This window comes from Drosophila suzukii, chromosome 2L (genome assembly GCF_043229965.1).
Source record: "Drosophila suzukii chromosome 2L, CBGP_Dsuzu_IsoJpt1.0, whole genome shotgun sequence".
In the NCBI taxonomy this organism is placed as follows: Eukaryota; Metazoa; Arthropoda; class Insecta; order Diptera; family Drosophilidae; genus Drosophila; species Drosophila suzukii.
In genome coordinates, this window is record NC_092080.1 from 17,405,496 (window position 1) to 17,425,069 (window position 19,574).

The 19,574-nt window shown below is 37.3% G+C and overlaps 1 protein-coding gene across 1 annotated transcript; it reads left to right on the forward strand.

Moving 5' to 3' along the window:
- Positions 1-1,740: 1,740 nt before the first annotated feature.
- Positions 1,741-19,472, forward strand: Wnt10 (Wnt oncogene analog 10). The gene is made up of 6 exons (XM_017075629.4): positions 1,741-2,164; positions 8,917-9,064; positions 9,686-9,764; positions 15,619-16,001; positions 16,438-16,897; positions 18,981-19,472. The coding sequence occupies exons 1-6, from the start codon at positions 1,965-1,967 to the stop codon at positions 19,166-19,168; spliced, it is 1,458 nt and encodes a 485-aa protein (XP_016931118.3). The 5' UTR covers positions 1,741-1,964; the 3' UTR covers positions 19,169-19,472.
- Positions 19,473-19,574: the final 102 nt, after the last annotated feature.

Genomic DNA, 19,574 nt, shown 5'->3' on the forward strand with positions numbered 1-19,574 from the left:
CACATTCCTCATCCACCTCCCAGCGAAAATCCCACACCACTCGAATGGGTACGTAATTCCCAGGATAACACGCACGGGAACAGGACAACGAGGATGCTGACGAGGATGGTGACGAGGACGATGCGAGGACAACGAGAACAACCGACGAGGTTGATGGCGATGGCGATAACAACGAAGCCAGCCTCTGTTTCAAATATTTCAATTTTAATTTGCATTTAGAGGCCGTCGAGCTCGGCTCTCGTCTCATAGTCGCGCGACTCGCTTTGCTGGCAGGACGTTCGTGTCCTGTGTCTTCTGTGCGATAAATAAAGGCATCTCACAAATGCAAATTAGTTGAAGTTCTTAACATAAAAAGTGTTCAAAAATTTAGAATTATAAATCAATAATAGCTTACAAATCAAACCACGTTGATGTAAGATCTAACAATTAAAAGTTTGATCCAAAAAAAGCTTCGCTAGGCACATTTATTTAAAAGTAAAATGACTTATACTTAAAATAAAAATTAAAAAATATATAAATGGTATTTTCCAACTCATAAAACCAATCCAATATTCAAAAACAGCTATATCTTATTAAACTTTTGTAGTAAACCAGAAAACAGCACAGTAGTTCAAAATCGGTAAAATATAAAAAATACTTTGTGTATTTAAAAATTTATAAAAACATAGTCAGAAATTAAAAAAATTTCTTTTAAATGTTTTAAGAATCGGATTACATTTTGAAAGCCTAATATATTTTAAGAAGACACATCGAAATCAGTACTTTAATGTACAAATGATTCCTTTATCTTTTATTTACTAATAATAACTAAACACACATTTAATAGATTTAGCTTAAAAATTATATTATTTGCCTTAACTAAACTTGCTTGCATTATTTAAACCAATCAAATTAAAATTATGATCGCCATTCTAAAAACGATTGCCACACACCGAGCCATTAACTTCCTAAAAACCGCAAAACGAATCAAATCAAAGTACGCAAACCACCCAGAAACAGAAGCGAGGAGCAAAAAGCCGAGAAAGACCTCATGCAAAACTACAATAATCCGAAACTTGTATTACAGACCAATCGGACAAGCCCAGCCTCCTCTTGGTGCCGGGCAAAAAAACGATTGTAAATGAGAAAAAATAAAAAATAACGAATGTAACGACAAACATTACGAGAAAACGATTTTTGCTATCCAGCCAGTAGCCAGGGAGTTGAGCTCAAAGTTGAAAGCCGTGGCAGATCGTCGAATGGTCGGTCTTTGGCCTCTGGTTAAGTGAAAAATTAAATTAGCATGGAGAAAATTGTGGAAATAAAAGGAAAAGGCTAAGAAAAAAGAGAACTCAAGACCAGTCAAATTACAATCCAATAAAATTTGTGTAATTAATGGTTTGAATTGGAAACATAAATGCAGAGTACTAGAACTGCAAGATAAGAAGTGGCAATAGAAATTTTATAAAATTGGTTTAAATATATATTACCCAGGAAAAACAAACTAAATAAAAATCGATACAAAATTAAAAACAAATCAAAGTACAGAACAACTTTTTAAAATTCCAAGAAGAAAAAAAAACCTATCTTAATTTATAATACATCAAAATCTCCATAATATGATAACTTTTAATAACATAACTCTATCAGCAATTTAAAAATAATCTTACCTTAAAAATAAACAAAAGCTTGCGTTTATTTCAAAAATATAATTTTCAATTTTCCTTTAATATCATGTTTAAGAAACGCTAAATTAATAACATTCTATACATCGAAAAAATGTGATTTGCCAAAAATACCCAACTAAAAAACGCAATAAATAAAAAATATGTGAAAGGCCGAAAGAAATAAAATAAAATAAATTTCAAATGAGCTCTACAAAATGTTTCCTGCTGCTTGGCCCCTGCGAACGACCAAAAGCACAGTGCCAAGTGATAAATTGATTAACGAAAATGCTGTGCAATTAAACATTTGGCCACAATTGTATGAAAATTTATGCAAATCAAAGCCGAGCGATGACTGCGTGGCGAGCAACATCAAAAGGCCACGAGCAACACCAACAGCAGCAGCAGCAACAAGAAGCAGGAAGCAGCAGCAGCAACAACCTGGTTGCCACACCGGCAACATCGCGCCATTGCAATTTGCATTTAATTGTTGTGATTATCTTGGCCTGCTGCACACGGTGGTAAGTACCAACCATACCATTTTGAGCCTATTCTATCCTAAGACCGAATAGTCCATCACCAACCATTCGCGAGTATGTAAAGCAAAACTCCGCACTGTAAAAGGCCTGTCAGCAAATTAACTTCGAGTCGGGCTCATTACGCCGTGTTTTATTTTATGTGGCGGCCCGTTGGCGAGTTAATTAATTAAGCGACAAGCAACAACAGCGACAACAGATTAATCAATCGCCCGAGTTGGCCGCAGAAACAGCTGTCAGCCAAAGGTGTTGGCATAATTAATATTGATCTAGTGATAGGCTAGGGAAATTAAGCTAACCTAATTGTGCCCGATTAACATGAGATTGTTGCGGCTGTGGGAATTACACGGTGGCAAGCAGGCTGTTTTCACCTTCACGCGTGGTTTATAAGGAAATACAGAGAACGGAAGTAATTTTAAGGTTTATGGAAATGGTAAATAAAGTTTACAGAATTCCGATCCGCTAAACAATATTTTGGATACTTAAAATTTTATCAGCATTGAAAATCTTCCTTGATGGTCGGATCATAACGAGCCATACACCAAACGAAAAGTATCGCAAATGCTAAAAGGATTGCATATCAAATGTTTAATATTTTCATTAGGTTTAGGAGAAAGATCTGTATAAGTGTAAAAGTAAAAATGTGATCTTTTTGACACAACAGGAAACAATGTGCCAGTCTGTAAGCACAGTTGAACTCGTCAAAATCCGATGCTCCTTTCTAAAGTTATTCCAAAGTATTGGAATACTTTAAAATAGTAGTATTAGTACAATTACTTTAAAATAGAACGAGTGTGTATTTTTGTTGTTGTGAGAGCAAGTATTTTTTTTTTTTTATAACATTTCCAAAGATTGGGCGTATTAATTTTTGAATTGGTCAATTGGTCAAACCGAAGGGTTTTGTTGTTCAGGAAAAAAGCATAAAACTTTGATTAAGTAGTCATATTTTATGGGCAACTCAGGAGCTGCCACACAAAATGTTGTATAAATAATTGTCTCATTTCGATCTCATATAACCCAAAATTAAAAAACCCAAAAACTAAAAAAAAAACTAAAATTCACTAAAATACTATAACTACTATCAAATAATACAATTACTTAACAAAATAGTAAAACGACTCTAAAATAGTAAAATTACTATAACAATTGCAGAGCTACTATTAAATAGTGAGACCACTATAAGAATAGAAACGAGTGTATATTTTGTTGTTAGAAGTTACCTACTTTTTTGGTCAAATTAACAATTTGAAGGGTGCGGATTTACCTGATATATTGGGCAATTTCACCGAGGGCGCACCAAGGTTGTACATTTTTTTTGTATTACTATTTACTAGTAGAACTTCGATGTAAAATTTTAATGGCCACAAATTTAATTTTGGGGGAGTAAAGGGTTAACAGAATCTATAAGTTGTTAGATATTTTTTAAGCACAGATATCATTAGATCTCCAAAAATAATCTTTATAGTAAATTGACTTGGTGAATCCATTTATCGACAACAAACCTATTTGGCGGCCATGCAAACAAAAATGGAAACTTACATGTTAGACCAGGCCAAACAACGAGCGCCATTTTAAAAGGCTGCAGCTTGCCGCAAATAAAATTGCCAACGGCTCCCGTGGCACTGGATGATTGGAGTTGGGATTGCAGTCTCTGTCGGTGGATCGGGACTGGGATTGGGATCGGAATCCCCTCCAATGTTCGCAGTTGCTGAACCACGGGGGCCTACACACAATTGAGCTGATTCCAATTGCAGGGTGGTCCCCGGTACTCAAGTTTTATAATGCGCCTGGTTCGCTTGTCAATCTGATTCTTCTGGCCAGGCTCTCGATTTTCCATGTGCGCAGTGAGGCGGAGCTGGGAACAGGGTGCACGGATCAGGGAGCAGGGATCAGGGTGCCGGGGTGGATGGATGGATGCTGGTTGCATTACTTCGCCTTGCCTGACTGGTTGCCTCGCCTAGTAGTTGCAGCTTGTTAATCTCGTTACTCTCGTTGTTGGCATACACTTACAGGGGGTACTTTAGGTTGTTACAAGTCTAAAAAGGAAAATAAAGTTCTTTAGAACGTTTGAAACAAAGCTTAAAAAACTTTTAATCAGATATTTCAGTTGAAGAAAAAGGAATGGTGAACATTTTTAAGTACCAAACAATATATGAATTTGATACAACATTAACAGCATTGTTTATAAAGTTTAGATATAACAATATATTCATTATTTATGAGTTTAGTCAAAGCGTAGATCTTTTTATAAAGGTCATTAAAATATTATCTTAAGAAAAATATTTCAAATTTAGTAATTTAATTTTTAACATAATATAAAATATTTTCTTACAAAATATGATCTGTATAATTAAATAGAAACTTTTTTTTTAAAACTTTTTAGATTTACCCTTTCAGATTTAGTAAATAATTTAAAACCCTTCATAACTTCTTTTTTTTAAATTATTTATATATTTTATTTTAACAAATTATAGTTTGTATATAGTACTAAAATAATTATTTGCATAAAAAAGGGCGCTGGAAACTAAAGTCCTTTGAATTGAAAATTATTAATCATAATTTGTTGTATCAAAGCCAATTACCGATCAGTGGGCTTCTTCTTCAAATTTCATCTTTCCTTATTCCTTGGGGCTGTCGGAAAATCTATTACAAAATCAAATCTAATAAAAAATATTTAGGTACACCTAAACCCTTATTTAAAATTAAAAATTCGTTAACTTTTAAAGCAAATCCAGTTAACGATCAGTGCGTTAGGGTGTTGCATTCTTCGAGTCCAACTTGAAACTCAAACTTTTCTTGTTCCTCGGGGTTGTCAACATACTTTTTTGCCCTGCTTGTTGAGACTGCAGCAGTGCAGCAATGCAGCGATGTTGCAACTGAAGTGCAGCCTGCAATTCGCTGGCGTTGTTGCTGCTCCTCTCCTTCTTTGTTGCCTTCGTCATCCTTGTAGTTGCAACGTCATAATTGCAACGCATAATGAGGCGCACACACATCCACCTCCATGGTGCGCCACAATTTCGCCCGTTTGAAATGCAAATGAATTGTCGAAGTGCCACGCCTCCGGGTCGCCGGTTCTGCAGTTTGCAGCTTAATTGGGTGCACACACAACACACACCCACCACACACCCACCGCACACCTGCGCTCAGGTGAGCCAGCACTGCAGCAGATTTCACACGTTCAAGGGTTCTTCAGGTGCTTTTTTTCGCATCAGCACCTCCAACTTGAAGTGAATTTATTTATGAGCAAAAGCTGCTAATTTGCCAGTCGCTTCCGCCGGCCAGCATAATATGTATTATTGTAAGTAAATCAATGATCATCATGCTTTAATGGCATTCCTTTAAGATTTACTTGCTTAAATCCCAAACTAAATAGCACTATGAATCTAATAGGCAAGCTAAAAATAGTTAAATAGTTTAAAAGTAGGCATATAACCCAGTCCCCCGCAACCAAATTGGATAGTTAAATTGCTAATACATGAGTCAAAACTATTTTAGTTTAACTTATTATTAATTTATATCTTAAAAACCCTGGAACGGGGGTATATTTATACTAATACTATTTAAAAACGATATGTATTTATGTGTTTATTTATTACGATAAATACGAAAAACTTAAGAACAATTTCAGATACTTTATAAAAATCTGTAGAATCATAAACCAAACATAGGAATCAAAAAACTTTATATATATTCTACGAAACTAAATAGGATCGAGTAAAGACCATTCTGTTTTAGCCGAACCTCTGAACCTCTGAAACATTAGGAATATTTTTTATTCCTCTTATACTGCCAAAAATATTCCTCGTGGTGTATGGAAATGAAATATTTTTATGCCGGATCACCCTGTACGGACGGATGGATCAAAGACATTCCTAGCTGTTGCTGTGGTCGCCCCAATCCAATCCCCTTCCAGTCGAAACAAACTGTTCAGGAATGTCTCCACCAAAGTTATCTGCCCCGTCTGAAATGCTTCAATCTCCGGCTATCCGTCTGTATCTATCGCTGTGTGGGAAACATTGTTTTGCCTAACTGGCTTAGGCTAGCTGAATAACAAAGATTGTGTATATATAGTTCGCTGAAGGCATAAGCCGAAAGCTGCAGAAATCCTTGATTTATGCATGGGCTACCGTTTGACAGACCAGACAAAAAATATATAAGAAATATATACATATACAAAAAAAAGGAAAACAGGGTAAAAAGTCTGGCTGTGGCGGCGCCTATTAAAGCCTCAATCTTTTTATGGCATTTCAATAGAACTCGAGAATCATCGAGCGTGAGAAAGGACTGCAGCGGTTATGAAAATCGAAATTAAATTTAGAGCTGGCCAGTTGCCGGCTTTTATCTTGGCCCCAACACTCTTTGGGTCTGATAAGCAAACGTCTTCGCTCCTCCTCGAGGAAACAACGATCGATAAATTTTATAAGCGAATCAATTGCATTGCTATCGCATCGCGTGAAATACGCAAACGAGGAATCTGGAAACTTAACTGGCCTGAAAATCATGACTCAGAGGCCTAAAAACCGGCGAATCAGGCACTTTTAGTACACAGAAAATAATTTAAACCAGTTTTTTAAAATAAAAATTATTTTATTTTGAGACTTTTTTAAATTAACTATTTTTCTAGATTTTTTAAGTGAAGTATATCCTGCTCATAAAATAAATGTATATATTGTGTAGTAGTTAAACTATAAATTTTATTTCTTCAAAAAGTTTTATTCCAATTATCATACATAATGTAACTATTTTCATAAAATAAAATAAATACATTTATTTAAAACCAGTTTATAATTTTTTTTGCAATTGTATATCAACCTTTTTCTTCCAGTGCACTGCTCTTTCCCTCTTTACGTTCGCTTATCAGTTTTATTGAAGTCGGCAAATGGCATCGGCAATGGTAACTAAAAGCCATATGCTTTATAAAGCTGTTAACAAAATGTGCATCAGTTTAAATTCTTTATCTGGCGAGATGTCTGGCCCGCATTGCATATTCGCATTCGTATCGCAGAAACGTCAGCCAATTAAAATGCATTTTGCCCAAGAAGTTGTTCAGGTTATTTTATCCTCTTTTTCCCCGGCTTGATATTTCTTTTACTCGTTTAAATCGCAGTTTTGTTGCTTCGATTGGAAAATAATGATACAGTGAGTGGGGGAAAGAGATATAACTGTTGTCAAATGTTTTTTTTTATGTTCTAATGTTGTTTGTTTGCTATTAAGATAGCACGGTAAATTTAAATTCATGTCAGTTTTAAGGTTGTCAAAAATCTTTAATTGTTACTCTAATTAGTTGGCTAAGATGCCTTGCTAGTCTAAGCACATTTAATGTATTCAATTTGAATTATGTGAACCAAAATATTATTTCTATTTAGACCTACAAATGCTAACTAACAATAGAACCACACTTAATTATTCTGAAATTTACCCTTAAGAGATTTTAGATAAAGTAAAAATTGTGAGGCCTGCAGTAATTTCATATGCAAATTCAGCATTTAAAGCTACAAATTTCTGAAATTATTTGAACCTGCTGTGCGGATCTCGCCATCTGCTGATCTGCTGGCAAAATCAACGAGCTGCAGTTACTCCGGAACGCGAGTGGCATACAAATGAGGCGCAATGTCGATATGAGGATCTCTAAATCTTCGCTCTTTGCAACAAAGAGACGTGTGTGAAAATGGCACGTTTATACATTTGAGGCATTTTTGTTTTTCCTTTTTTCCTACACGCGACGTGCCACAATTAACTCCGCGTGGAAGAAGCAGCAGATCGTAAGTCTGGGCATTAAGAAAATATATATTTACCAACGATTTTAAGCTGCAGACGCCAGACGCACATCACGTATACGCCCGGTATTCCTCGCTGCGTGTCGTAGATCAACGCGATTTCAACGCGATTCCAAAGCGATGCAAGTGGCGATGTGGCAACAACTTTACCCCAACATCAGCTGAAGTTTAGACCTATAGCTAAAAGTCAGATGAAGTTGTTCAACGTCAACTGGCACTCACTCACATACTACCGCTGGAAAAAAAATCGAAAAAAACTCGTATCTGTATCTCTGCCAGAAGATCTAAACACCTCGGCTCAGCTTAACTCAACTTGGCTGACCTTGAATGTCATGGCCCGATCTTAAATGGGTTCAGTCGGGAGTGAAATTGTTAACCCTCTTAAAGTACATGGGAAATAATGAGGTAATACTGTTAAGTCCATTAGAATCAAAAGTAAATAAGCAAGTTTTTGTAATACTCGAATGGATTAGTCAGTTTTATTGGTGCTAAAAATCGGTAGATCTAAGTCTAGAACCTTTTTTTTGCTGCTAAAGAGCCGAATGATTCATCGCCCAACAATTTGACAACAATATATATCACACTTGGTAACCAAAATTATATTTAGCTACTGTCTCAGCCCGTTTCGCTGTGGGATAGCTCGATTAAATCTCAGCTGAAAAAGAAGCAAATTTAATTTCACATCTAGACAAACGAAAACAAAATGAAATTTAATTAGTTTAGTCTTGTTTTTTTTTTTGGGTTTCTTCTGCGGTTTCTGCCAGCTACTCAAGGTTAATTACGGTTTTCGAATTGTTGGGTTAAGTTTTTCGGGGCATTTATTGCCAACTGCGGTCGGTGGCTGTAATCAAATTTTAATTGGATTTAAAATTCTGAGAGCAAAGTCAAGCGAAGCTCTGTCAAAAATGTTCCCATCGCTGCATTACTTTTAGACTAACTTTACCCCGTAATTCTTTTCAGGCTCTATGGCTTGCCGGATGGTCGTGCCACCTGCCGTTCAGTGCCTGGATTGACCAAAGATCAAGTGGAGCTCTGCTACAAGGCCAGTGATGTGACGGCAGCAGCTCTCGAAGGGCTCGACATGGCCATTCGTGAATGCCAAATTCAGGTGGGAAAATAAAATCGAATAATCCCCAAGCTTAAATGGAAAAGCAAAATAGTTAGAGATATTACAGTCAAAATTATAACATTTTAAAAAACAACTACCTGAGATGAGTTTGAATTTAAAAACAAAATTACAATCATTCTAATAAAAATAATTATAAAGCCTTAAATATTCAGAATTAATTAGTGATTTGATGGAGCTCACATTTAATTGCTTTTTGACATAAGATTGTATCGGGAGAATCCTTTTTATTAAACAATGGGTTAGTCAATATTAAATGTTTAAACACTCCAAATCGCGTTTCATTAAAATGTTGTATGTTACTACTAGTCTAGTATTATATTTTTTATCGGATTGCTGACAAATTTTATAAAGATTTCAAATATACGAAGTATTAAAACGAATCTTTTGAAAGGAAATATATGTTGATATATAGTATTTAAAATATGTCTTAAAAATTTAGTGTCAAATAAAGTTTTTTTTTCGAAAAGTAGTAGTGATAGTAAAAAAAGGCTTTTAATAAAAGAAGCTAATTTGACGGCACATTTTCCCTATATCTAAATGAACTCCTTAGCAGTTGAATACCACTAAACTGAAACTATTTTGCCTGCATTCTCCCAACAGTTTCAATGGCATCGCTGGAACTGTTCGTCGCTGAGCACAAAGAGCCGCAATCCGCATGCCTCCAGTTTGCTGAAGAAAGGTGAGTTGGTCGAGAGTTTCCCAGGTTCAGGTTGCCAGAGGTAGCCGTGGCCCAAAGCCATTAAGCTGACACTAAAATGTGCAGTAAGCGTGGCTCAGCTTTCACGCAAACAAAATCGCTTTATGACCGGCCCGAGTTGCCAACTAAAGTCCCCCAACTGTCAACGAGTTTTGCGGTTCGGAAAAGCCTGAACCGAGGCTGGGGGAATCGGGATTGGGAGGGGAAAAACATTGCCGGCCCACACGCAAACCGCTAGGAAAAGAGTCTAATTAAAATTGCCCATAGCGGAGACGTTTGGTCAAGCAGACAATGTCCGAAGCTATTAACCGTCGCATTATTAGACACGACATGGCACAAAAGCCACAGCAGCAACACAATCCCAGCATCTAATGCTCCCACACAGGAAATATTTTTAGAGGGAAATATAAATCAAACTTTTTAAATGTAAACTTTATAAATAAATTATCTAAAAAATATTTAGATAATAAAAAGATAAAAATTATCTTATCAAACTCATATGGAATTTTTTGGAAATAATGTTCATTTTGCTTTACGCATTTATTAAACGATTTCATTCCAAAATCATAACGACTTGTTACATTGTAAGCGATCATTTATTAACTTGATAACTTTTATCTTACACAAAATGTAGTAAAAATTTTAAGGCTTAATTCGATGGGTTTATTAGCGATATTTAGACGATAACTATTATAAGATGTATATCAGAACTTTCAATAATCGGCTAAATATTATGATATATATTTTTTTCCCTGTGCACTTGTTTCAACCGGACTAGATCAAATTTCTATTTGCCCGACTAAGAGTGTTGAGTGGACCTCGTTCTGAGGACTGGGACCCACCGTTTTGTCACAGCCCGGTGCATCGCATCGCGAAAACGGCGGCTATGCGAACTTTGACTTTGATATCTTAATCTGTCCGCGGGGCATTGTGTTACCCAATCCGCCGATCCGTTTGGAAGCCCACGCGGCGTGTGCCTTATGATGGATAGATCACACACTCTTCGTAGAACATCTAAATGCAACAAAGGGAAGCCGCGTTCTAAGCCCCTTTTGTTGGCCGGGCCAACAAGTAGCGGTATCTCTGATCACAGGCGCCGATCTCGGGTTTTCCGCAAACTGGGAAGCTTCTTAACTTTCCCTTGACTACTGTTATGAGTCATGATATATATGGGATGGGTGGTATTATCACTTATGAGAGAATTCAATAAAATTACTGGAGCTTTTAGGCTTAAATGACAATTTTCTTAAAATAATAAACTGAATAACGCTGTGGTCTTGAATCTATTATATATTAATTTAATAACAATTCAAATCCCCGAAAAATAATAAAAAATCTTTTAAATTTTCTTAATACATTGCGATAAACTTGAAAACATTTATTAGAGATGAATAATATAACTAAGGTTCAAATTCTTTATATTATGAATTAACTATCAAACTTTTTAAATATTGTGTTATATTTTAAATTAAATCAAAAATCAATCTGGAAGCCCTAAACGTCAAGTGCCTTCGGAACTTAATACCAAAGTCATTAAAATGTAAAAGCAATTCAAAGAAATAAATCCGTACTCAATTACCCACTAATTTGGCCAAACACTTGAGCCGTCCTATGGGAATAAACCGAGTGCTTTAACCAGAATGCTTCATTAGTTAAATTATGCATCATACGATTGCTGTAAAAATGCCAGAAAGGGGGGATAGGATGGCCATGGAGATGCTACCAAAGAAACACAATGGAAATGGGCAAAATGGCGGCACTGCAATCCAGATGCAAACGATATATAGCCGGAGATGTTCGGGAGATTTCTCACAAATTTCAATGCGACAGGCGACAACAACGAGGCTTAACAACAAACAGAAGCTAAAAGGGAAAGGCCAGGGGACTCGGACTCGGACTCAGCCTCATCTCGTTTTCGTCTTTCGTACGGCGTAATTTATTTGCATTCATCGTATAAATTATATTGTAAGCAAACCACTTCATTCAATTTCAATTTAAAAAATTGTTATCTCCGTTGACGGATGCTGCCGCATCCACTGACAACGAACAGCGAGACAAACGGAGACAAACGAATGCTTTTTGGAGCGGAGAAGACAGGACAGGACAGTCCTGGGAATGGATATGGGATATGGGATGTGGAATTGGAATTGGACTTGGGTTTGGGCTTGGGTTTGGTTTTGGAAGTGGATACGGACAGAGTCCCAACATTGTCATTGTCATTCCTCTGATGTGATTATCAGCATCATTCGCGTTTCCTAATCAGTCTAAATGTGTGGACTCGAAATCGTTATCCCGACCAATTAAAGAAGATAATCAGCTGGGATTACGAATTTACATTTTTTATTTAAGTTATATATTTTTTGTCATTAATGTAGCCATTTTTAAATTTAAAAAAAGTCTTTGTGCAAGAACAGTATATTTATTTTACATTTTATTTTTTTAAAGTAAAAGAACAAATCACTATTTATTCCAAAGTTCCATACTTATACTAGCCATATTTTTAAAATTTGTCGGTTATTTGAGTGTAGTAGTAAAAGTAAAAGTTACCTGAATATTTAAAAAATTCAAGGAGTATATGTTTAAACTCTAAGCATAATTTGACTTATTTAATACCAAAATCTTAGATCCTTGTTATTAAATGGAAACTCAACTGTTGGTTTTGGTATTATCGAATCTGATACCAAATTATTCCATTACAGCAAATGTTGTGCATATTATTTGCATCCGGGGCGGGGGTCTTTAGGTGGATCGAGGCAAATGCCAGGCCGGCGGGTTAAAGTTAACAACATTGCCGAAAAGACAATGCCGAACCATAAATCTCCAAATGCATGCCACACCAGCAGCAGCCGAGGCAAGAGCAGCAGCACTTCCAAGTAACTCTCGACTAGCCTTCAACCAATATGGTAAACCCAAGCTTATGTCACTGACATGTCTGAGGATCGTCCGTCCCCGTCCAGTGTCCACTGTCCACTGTCCGTTTGTCAACCCGGTCCGTTCGTGCGTCCATTAAATAAGGAAGGAACTGCACATAACGAGAGTCAATATTGACAGGCCAACAGCAACGCGTGCAACGATCGCGGCCAGAGAAGACGACTTATAAGGGCAGAAAGGCAGCCACAAAGTCAGGGATCGATTCGATGGACATTGGACGGTGGACGGTGGACATGGGACCTCAAGATCGGGGGCCAACGATGGGGCGACCAAGTGAAACGAAACAAATCAAGTCGCCCGGTCGCCGAGTCGCACAATGACTGACAATCGAAACGGCGCACGGACAGGTCAACTATTTTGCATACATCTACTATAACTTATGGAACTCGTCGATCGTCCATCGTCCATCGTCGATCGTCGATCGTCGGAACGTCGTCGTTGCAGATCGCTGATCTTGGATTGGGTTGCTGCCACGGCTGCTGCCGCTGCTACCATGCATTATTGTCAATCAAATGGAGCGGCGGCGTAGGGGTTGGAGACCCCCTTCTAAAGGCTGCAGCACAAAAGTAGTAAAAGGATTATCTACACTTGAAAATAAGCTCCATTGTTACTTAAAACAATTAGCGAAAAAATCGGTCACTTAAATTTATAAATACAATTACAATATCCAGTATCACTTGATTCCATTTTAAGATTCGTTATTAAAATTTTATATTATAAAAAAATTAAAATGGGATTATAAGTTCAATAACATTTTTTGACTTCCAAATCAATTATAGTTTGTCAAGATTTCTTGTTTTATAAAAACATATTACATATAATATTAGATCTTTAACCCAATAGTATTTATCCACTAGTCAGATAGACCAATCACCTATTTACCTTCAAATATATTTTGTTCTTATAAAGTGTCAGTTTTTGTAAGGCCAATATATACAATTCCATCTAAAATAACATATAGTTTTTAGTTCTTAATTGCTTTACACCTATTTTAGGATTGCACTATATGATGTATTTAAAAAATATATTTATTAGTGTGTGTTTTAGGATCGACCTTTATCGGAGGACCTCTCTTTCTCTCTCTCGGGTTTCTCTGGGGCTTCTCTGGACCTGGACTTGTGACAACAAGCGAGCGACGTATGTCGCAAACAATTACTTGGGATTGCAACACGCGGGACAGGAGACAGGGGAGGGAGCTCCAGCTCCAGCTCCAGACTCTGGCGGAGATCGAGACAGGTCGCCAAGCCAAGTCAGCCGGCCTCCCGATCTCGGCTTTGTGGCCAATTTATGCGCAAGGCGGTGAGAGATCGCGAGATCGGTAGATCTGCAGATCGGTAGATCGAGAGACCCCAAGGCATTGTCAAATGTAACTGTTGCCAATGATGTGATTTGGATTTGCAAATGGCCCGAGAGGGGACGGCCAGACAAACAAAGCGTGCATAAATCAAGTCCGCGATCGCCGATCACCGATCAATGATCACCGATCAGCGATCACCGATCAGTGATCAGTGAAAAGCGGGAGTGGAGTGGAGAATGCGGAGTGGGCTGGGGCTACTGTTCGCTGATGCCTTGATTGATGGCGTCTTAATCGTCAATCAAATGCGCGCTACACACACAATTTTCCATTGCACTTGCACTGTGCAATCGATCGCCGGTTGGATCGCTGGAACTGGAACCCCTGATCTGTACGACAACTTGTCACAACATTGACATTTGCATTCGTGCGCATCCTGAGTGACGGACTGGCCAACTTGACTGACTGACTGATTGCTTGACAGGGGCTGAGGCTCCAAGGAGCGGGCTGTCCGGACCTGGGATCCGCGACCCCAGAATGATGCAAGGCTGTCACTCTGACATATGTACTCGGATTGTCGCCGATTCGGAGATCTCTCTCTGCGTTTGGCTTTTATGCAAAGTGGCGCTGACCATTTGCATGTCAATCGCTTGACAAATGTTGCCAACTTTGGGCCACTCACGGCCATGTCGACCATGATTAACGTCAGCTTTTTTGACAGCCATTTGACAGCTGCCAGCGCTGCATAAGGCATTTCAAATACTACACTGACACAATTATTAAACGTTATGAAATGTTATTGTTTTTGCATTAAGTTTTGTTTCAATTCACACATAATCTTGACGATCTTCATCCTAAATATCACAGGAGAAATAAGTTAATTTAATGGTGTCTTATGTATTGAAATCGATTTAGTAAAAAGATCACAATTGAACAAAAAGATTCTATATTAAATTCTGAAAATTATTAAGTTGATATAGTCTTTACCAACTTAGGAAACTGATTGAAATAAGTCTCAGTATCCTTACTTAAAAAGTATATTTTTAAATATGTTAGGATTGCACTAAGTAATTACCATCCAATGATCAAATCTGAAAGAGATCAAACAATATTTAAGCAACAGACATTAAACTGTCTTATTGAAAAAAAAAAAAATTTTGGTAAGCTTATTAAATAATTTCTTTGTTAATTTAAATATATTTATATATACTTTTGATGAAGTATTGTAAAGATAACTTTGTTCCATTTATTTGTCTTTAAAAATTGTCGTAACTTTTAAGTAAACCGTTTTAATATCCTCAGAATTATTTCCTCACCTGCAATCCTTATGTACTTAGCATTTCGTTGAGTGTATCCCAGCCTTGGGTGGGTGTGGACTGCATCATTAAAAATGGTCTTGCCACAGTCTCTTTGCTTTGAGCTGTTGTCAAAGCTGAAATGCCGCTGAATTCCCAGGGCGGCGACTGCTTCGAATGCAGCGTTAAAAATAACACCGCATAAATTGCAATAGTGGCCAATGATTCCCAGGGGCAGCCATTTCGAAGATTCCCAACCGAACCGAACCGAACCGATTCCAAAACATACTCCTCATGGCATTTCTTTCCGTTTTAGGCTACCGGGAGAGTGCGTTCGCCTTTGCCATATCGGCTGCCGGGGTGGCCCACAGTGTGGCCCGTGCCTGCAGCCAAGGTCGTTTGATGTCCTGCGGCTGCGACCCCACCATCAATCGCAAAACTCTCAACAAGAACCTGCGCCAGTCGCTCGACAAGGAGAAGAAGCAGTTCCTCCAGTACCTGGAGACGAACCAGATTCTAACGCCCGAGGAGGAGAAGAAGTACGAGCGGTCGAAGATCGCCAGTCGCTGGAAGTGGGGCGGCTGCTCCCACAACATGGACTTCGGGGTCGAGTACTCCAAGCTGTTCCTCGACTGCCGCGAGAAGGCCGGCGACATCCAGTCGAAGATCAATCTGCACAACAATCACGCCGGCAGAATAGTAAGTTTGGTTCTTATATTGTTACTTAAAAATGAGGAGATTTCTTTATTAATATGACATCAAATTTGGTTAATTTTAGAGAATACATTTGATATAATACCTTCTTTCTTTGCTGGAGTATCCGAATTATTTTCGTACTGCAAATACATAAATAGTGTTAAAGTGGCATACAAATTTAAAAACATTTTATTATAATTATCTAATTTAACTAATTATTTTGTTATTTAATACAGCTGTTTTTGCAAAAATGTAATTAGTGGTTAAATAGTAAAATTTAAGTAGTTGCTGGAAGATTAAGTTTTGAAAGCAGTTTTCTGTCGATTCCAATTTTTATGAATCTTATTTTTAAAAGCATTCTTTAATCTTTTTTATAATGTTGAGCAACGGCTTTTAATAGTATTTTTCACATAAAAATATTTTTACTATTCTTTTATAGGCCGTTTCCAACAACATGGAGTTCCGCTGCAAGTGCCATGGAATGTCCGGCAGCTGCCAGCTGAAGACCTGCTGGAAGTCCGCCCCCGACTTCCACGTCGTGGGTAAGGTGCTGAAGCACCAGTTCCGCAAGGCCATTCTCGTGGATCAATCGAATCTGGGCAATGGGGAGCCCGTGGTCGTTTTGAAGAGGGCGCGCAATAAGAAATCTAATGGGGGCAGCGGCTCGGGATCCGCGTCCTCCGATCTGGACACCGCGGATGCATCTGGAAGCCACGATGGCGGTGGAAATGGTGATTCCGAGGGGCGGCGGCATGAGGAACTCGGAGTGGAGCGGGCCACGCGGCAGCCGAGTGCCGATAAAAATGCGGCAAGAATGGCCCGCAAGCTGGAGACCTCGTTGTTCTACTATCAGCGCTCGCCGAATTTTTGTGAGCGGGATCTGGGAGCTGATATACAGGGTAAGTGATCAGAAGAACTATTTGTAGTATTTAGGATGTCATATTAAATAATTCCCAATATCGACATTTAATTTGCACAATTTAGGTAAGATTTTTAAACTAACAATCATTAAAAAAGTTTTAACAGATCTATAAAATCTTTTTTTTACACATGCATCTAATATGCATGTTAAAATGTTTTAAGTAGTAAAACGTGAAATATTTATTTAATAAAAATCCTCTTATTAAGATTTTCGGCTTAGAAAACCCTCTTGATTAGTAGAAAAATAAAATATTTTAATTACATTTCTATAAGAAAATCAACGTAAAATATTATTGCATATATTCTTTTTATTTTCTTATCCGAGGAATCCATTACGTTATGAGTTAATTTACTATTTTTCGCCAAGAAAATCGGTGCAACTAATTAAAAATGATTTACCGATACGATCCAAGCGATAAATTTAATTTACCTGTAATAAATAAATCACAAATGCAAATGAGCCACAGCAAATGCAACAAAACCAAAAATGTTTTTTGAGCGGGCTACCAAACATGCCACATAATTCACGAAAAAAATGCGACATCGAGGCATGCGCACAGCAGCTCAGTTTAGCTTAGCTCAGTTTGGATCAGATTGGATCGGATCAGCTTAACTCAGTTTGGATTGTATAGGCCAGGGGCGAAGGCATTAAAATCAATGGGGTTTTTATTTTAATTATTTATAAAGTATATATTTTTAATGATGATTTTTATGATTTATTATGATCTTTATTATCTTCGTAATTAACAGTGGCTTCCATTTTAACAATGTTAAAAATGTTTTAAAAGGTTATGGCTAACATTTTCGTGTACCACAAATTATATTTTGTATTTTATAGTTTCAAAAATTGTAATACGGGCAATTTAATCCCCATAAGCCCCCCTTGTTTCTCCTCTGGTTTGGGGATCGGTCGAAGCTGCGGCACGTTCACATCGATATCGACGTCTAACTGCCACTTGCAATTTTCGTTAGCCATTTTGCCGTTGACACATTTGCAAATTATCAAAAGCCGCTGCTGCGCCGGCGACTGTCAGCAGTTTAAAAGTGTTAATTACGACGCAAATTTATAATTAATCGCCGGCTTAGCCCGGTAGCTCCAGCTCCAGCCCCGGTTTCCAAGCTCCAAGCTCCAGTGGACTGGGGACCAGCCCATCGGGCGTTTTGATTCATGTGCCCGTGTCCGGTGTCGTGTCTAGGCAAATGATGGCAATTAACGTTGGCAATTATCGTCGGCCAAACAATTATGATACTTTGTTTATGCTTTAGTTGAACAGTTTATTTACGGTCTTTTAATAGCTTGTCCTCTAGTGGGAGGAATTAAATGCGATTTAATCGAGGTGTTCACGTATTTAAATGGAAAAAATGGATATAACAGCTTACAAAACACTTTGTAGCTTCCACTAAAAAATGTATTTTTCTTATTCACCTCCTTTTTATTGTAAGCATTTTGAAACTGATAAGTAAATGAAAATAGTTCTTAAAAATTTGTTTTATTTAGAAGACCTTTGCAGTACTAATTTGTTTACATGGCAAAAATATATAAAGCGCCTTCAGAAAACTAGTAATATGTTGTTTTGATCTACACATTTTGAGTCAGATTAGGTAAAGAAATAATTATTATAATTGTTATATGGGATATAGTAGGAATTTTGTATAATTTCAGTCCATTGGAAAAGTAATCGATATTTCTAAAATAGGTATTATTTATATAAAATGAATTTATAAAATTTAGTGTCGATAAAAAAAACGTATTTTTGTAATGAAAAGAATCGATTTTTTAATATGTTGGGAGTACAGTACAAATATTGTATAATATCAGCCCATTAAAATAGTAACTTAGATTTCTAAAATATAATTTACATAAAATAAATTTATAAAATGTAGTAATAATTTAAAAAAAAAGGATTAAAAAGAACGAAATGAACTTATTTTTGTAATGGAAGAAATAGTTCCTTTTTAATATTTGATTAATTTTGGTTCTTATTGCTTACTTAAATAAACTAAAAAAGCCAAATTAATTTCGTTAAAATGTTTTCCAATTGTATCTAATTTTTTCCACAGGCACCGTGGGCCGGAAGTGCAACCGGAACACCACGACCAGCGACGGGTGCACCTCCCTCTGCTGTGGGCGTGGCCACAGCCAGGTGATTCAGCGGAGGGCGGAGCGGTGTCACTGTAAATTTCAATGGTGCTGTAACGTGGAGTGCGAGGAGTGCCACGTGGAGGAATGGATTAGCATATGCAATTAAGGATAAATCGGGAGGAAATGGAAAGGGAACGGATACAGAGACGGAAACGGAAACGGGAGCCTCAGCCACACGCATAAGAAAAGACTTTTCTTCAATCTAACAAACACTTAAATCAGTATTAAAGAAAAACATAACATACGCAATAGGGCAAACATCAATAAACGTGTGTGAATGCAATGCTTAGTTTAGCAATCTCCAGCCATTTGGAATACGTATAAATATATTTTGTAAATACGAATAATAAGATGCATAATTAGTCTGTCAATCAGCTGACTTTCACTCGCGTTAGCAATTTCCCTTTCACCTGTCTCTCTGTGTTTTTTTGCTCTTGCACGTGAATGTCGCCAATGAATGCGGCTAATTGAATTAGCCGGCTAAATAGTTGTCCAAGGTGTGCACCCAGGTA

Excerpts from the sequence above, each read along its gene's own strand:
- Wnt10 (XM_017075629.4), top strand. The coding sequence starts at position 1,965 with ATGAAAATTTATGCAAATCAAAGCCGAGCGATGACTGCGTGGCGAGCA. Across the intron at positions 9,765-15,618 it reads CTCCAGTTTGCTGAAGAAAG|GCTACCGGGAGAGTGCGTTC; the intron begins GTGAGTTGGTCG and ends TTTCCGTTTTAG. Across the intron at positions 16,898-18,980 it reads TCTGGGAGCTGATATACAGG|GCACCGTGGGCCGGAAGTGC; the intron begins GTAAGTGATCAG and ends TTTTTTCCACAG.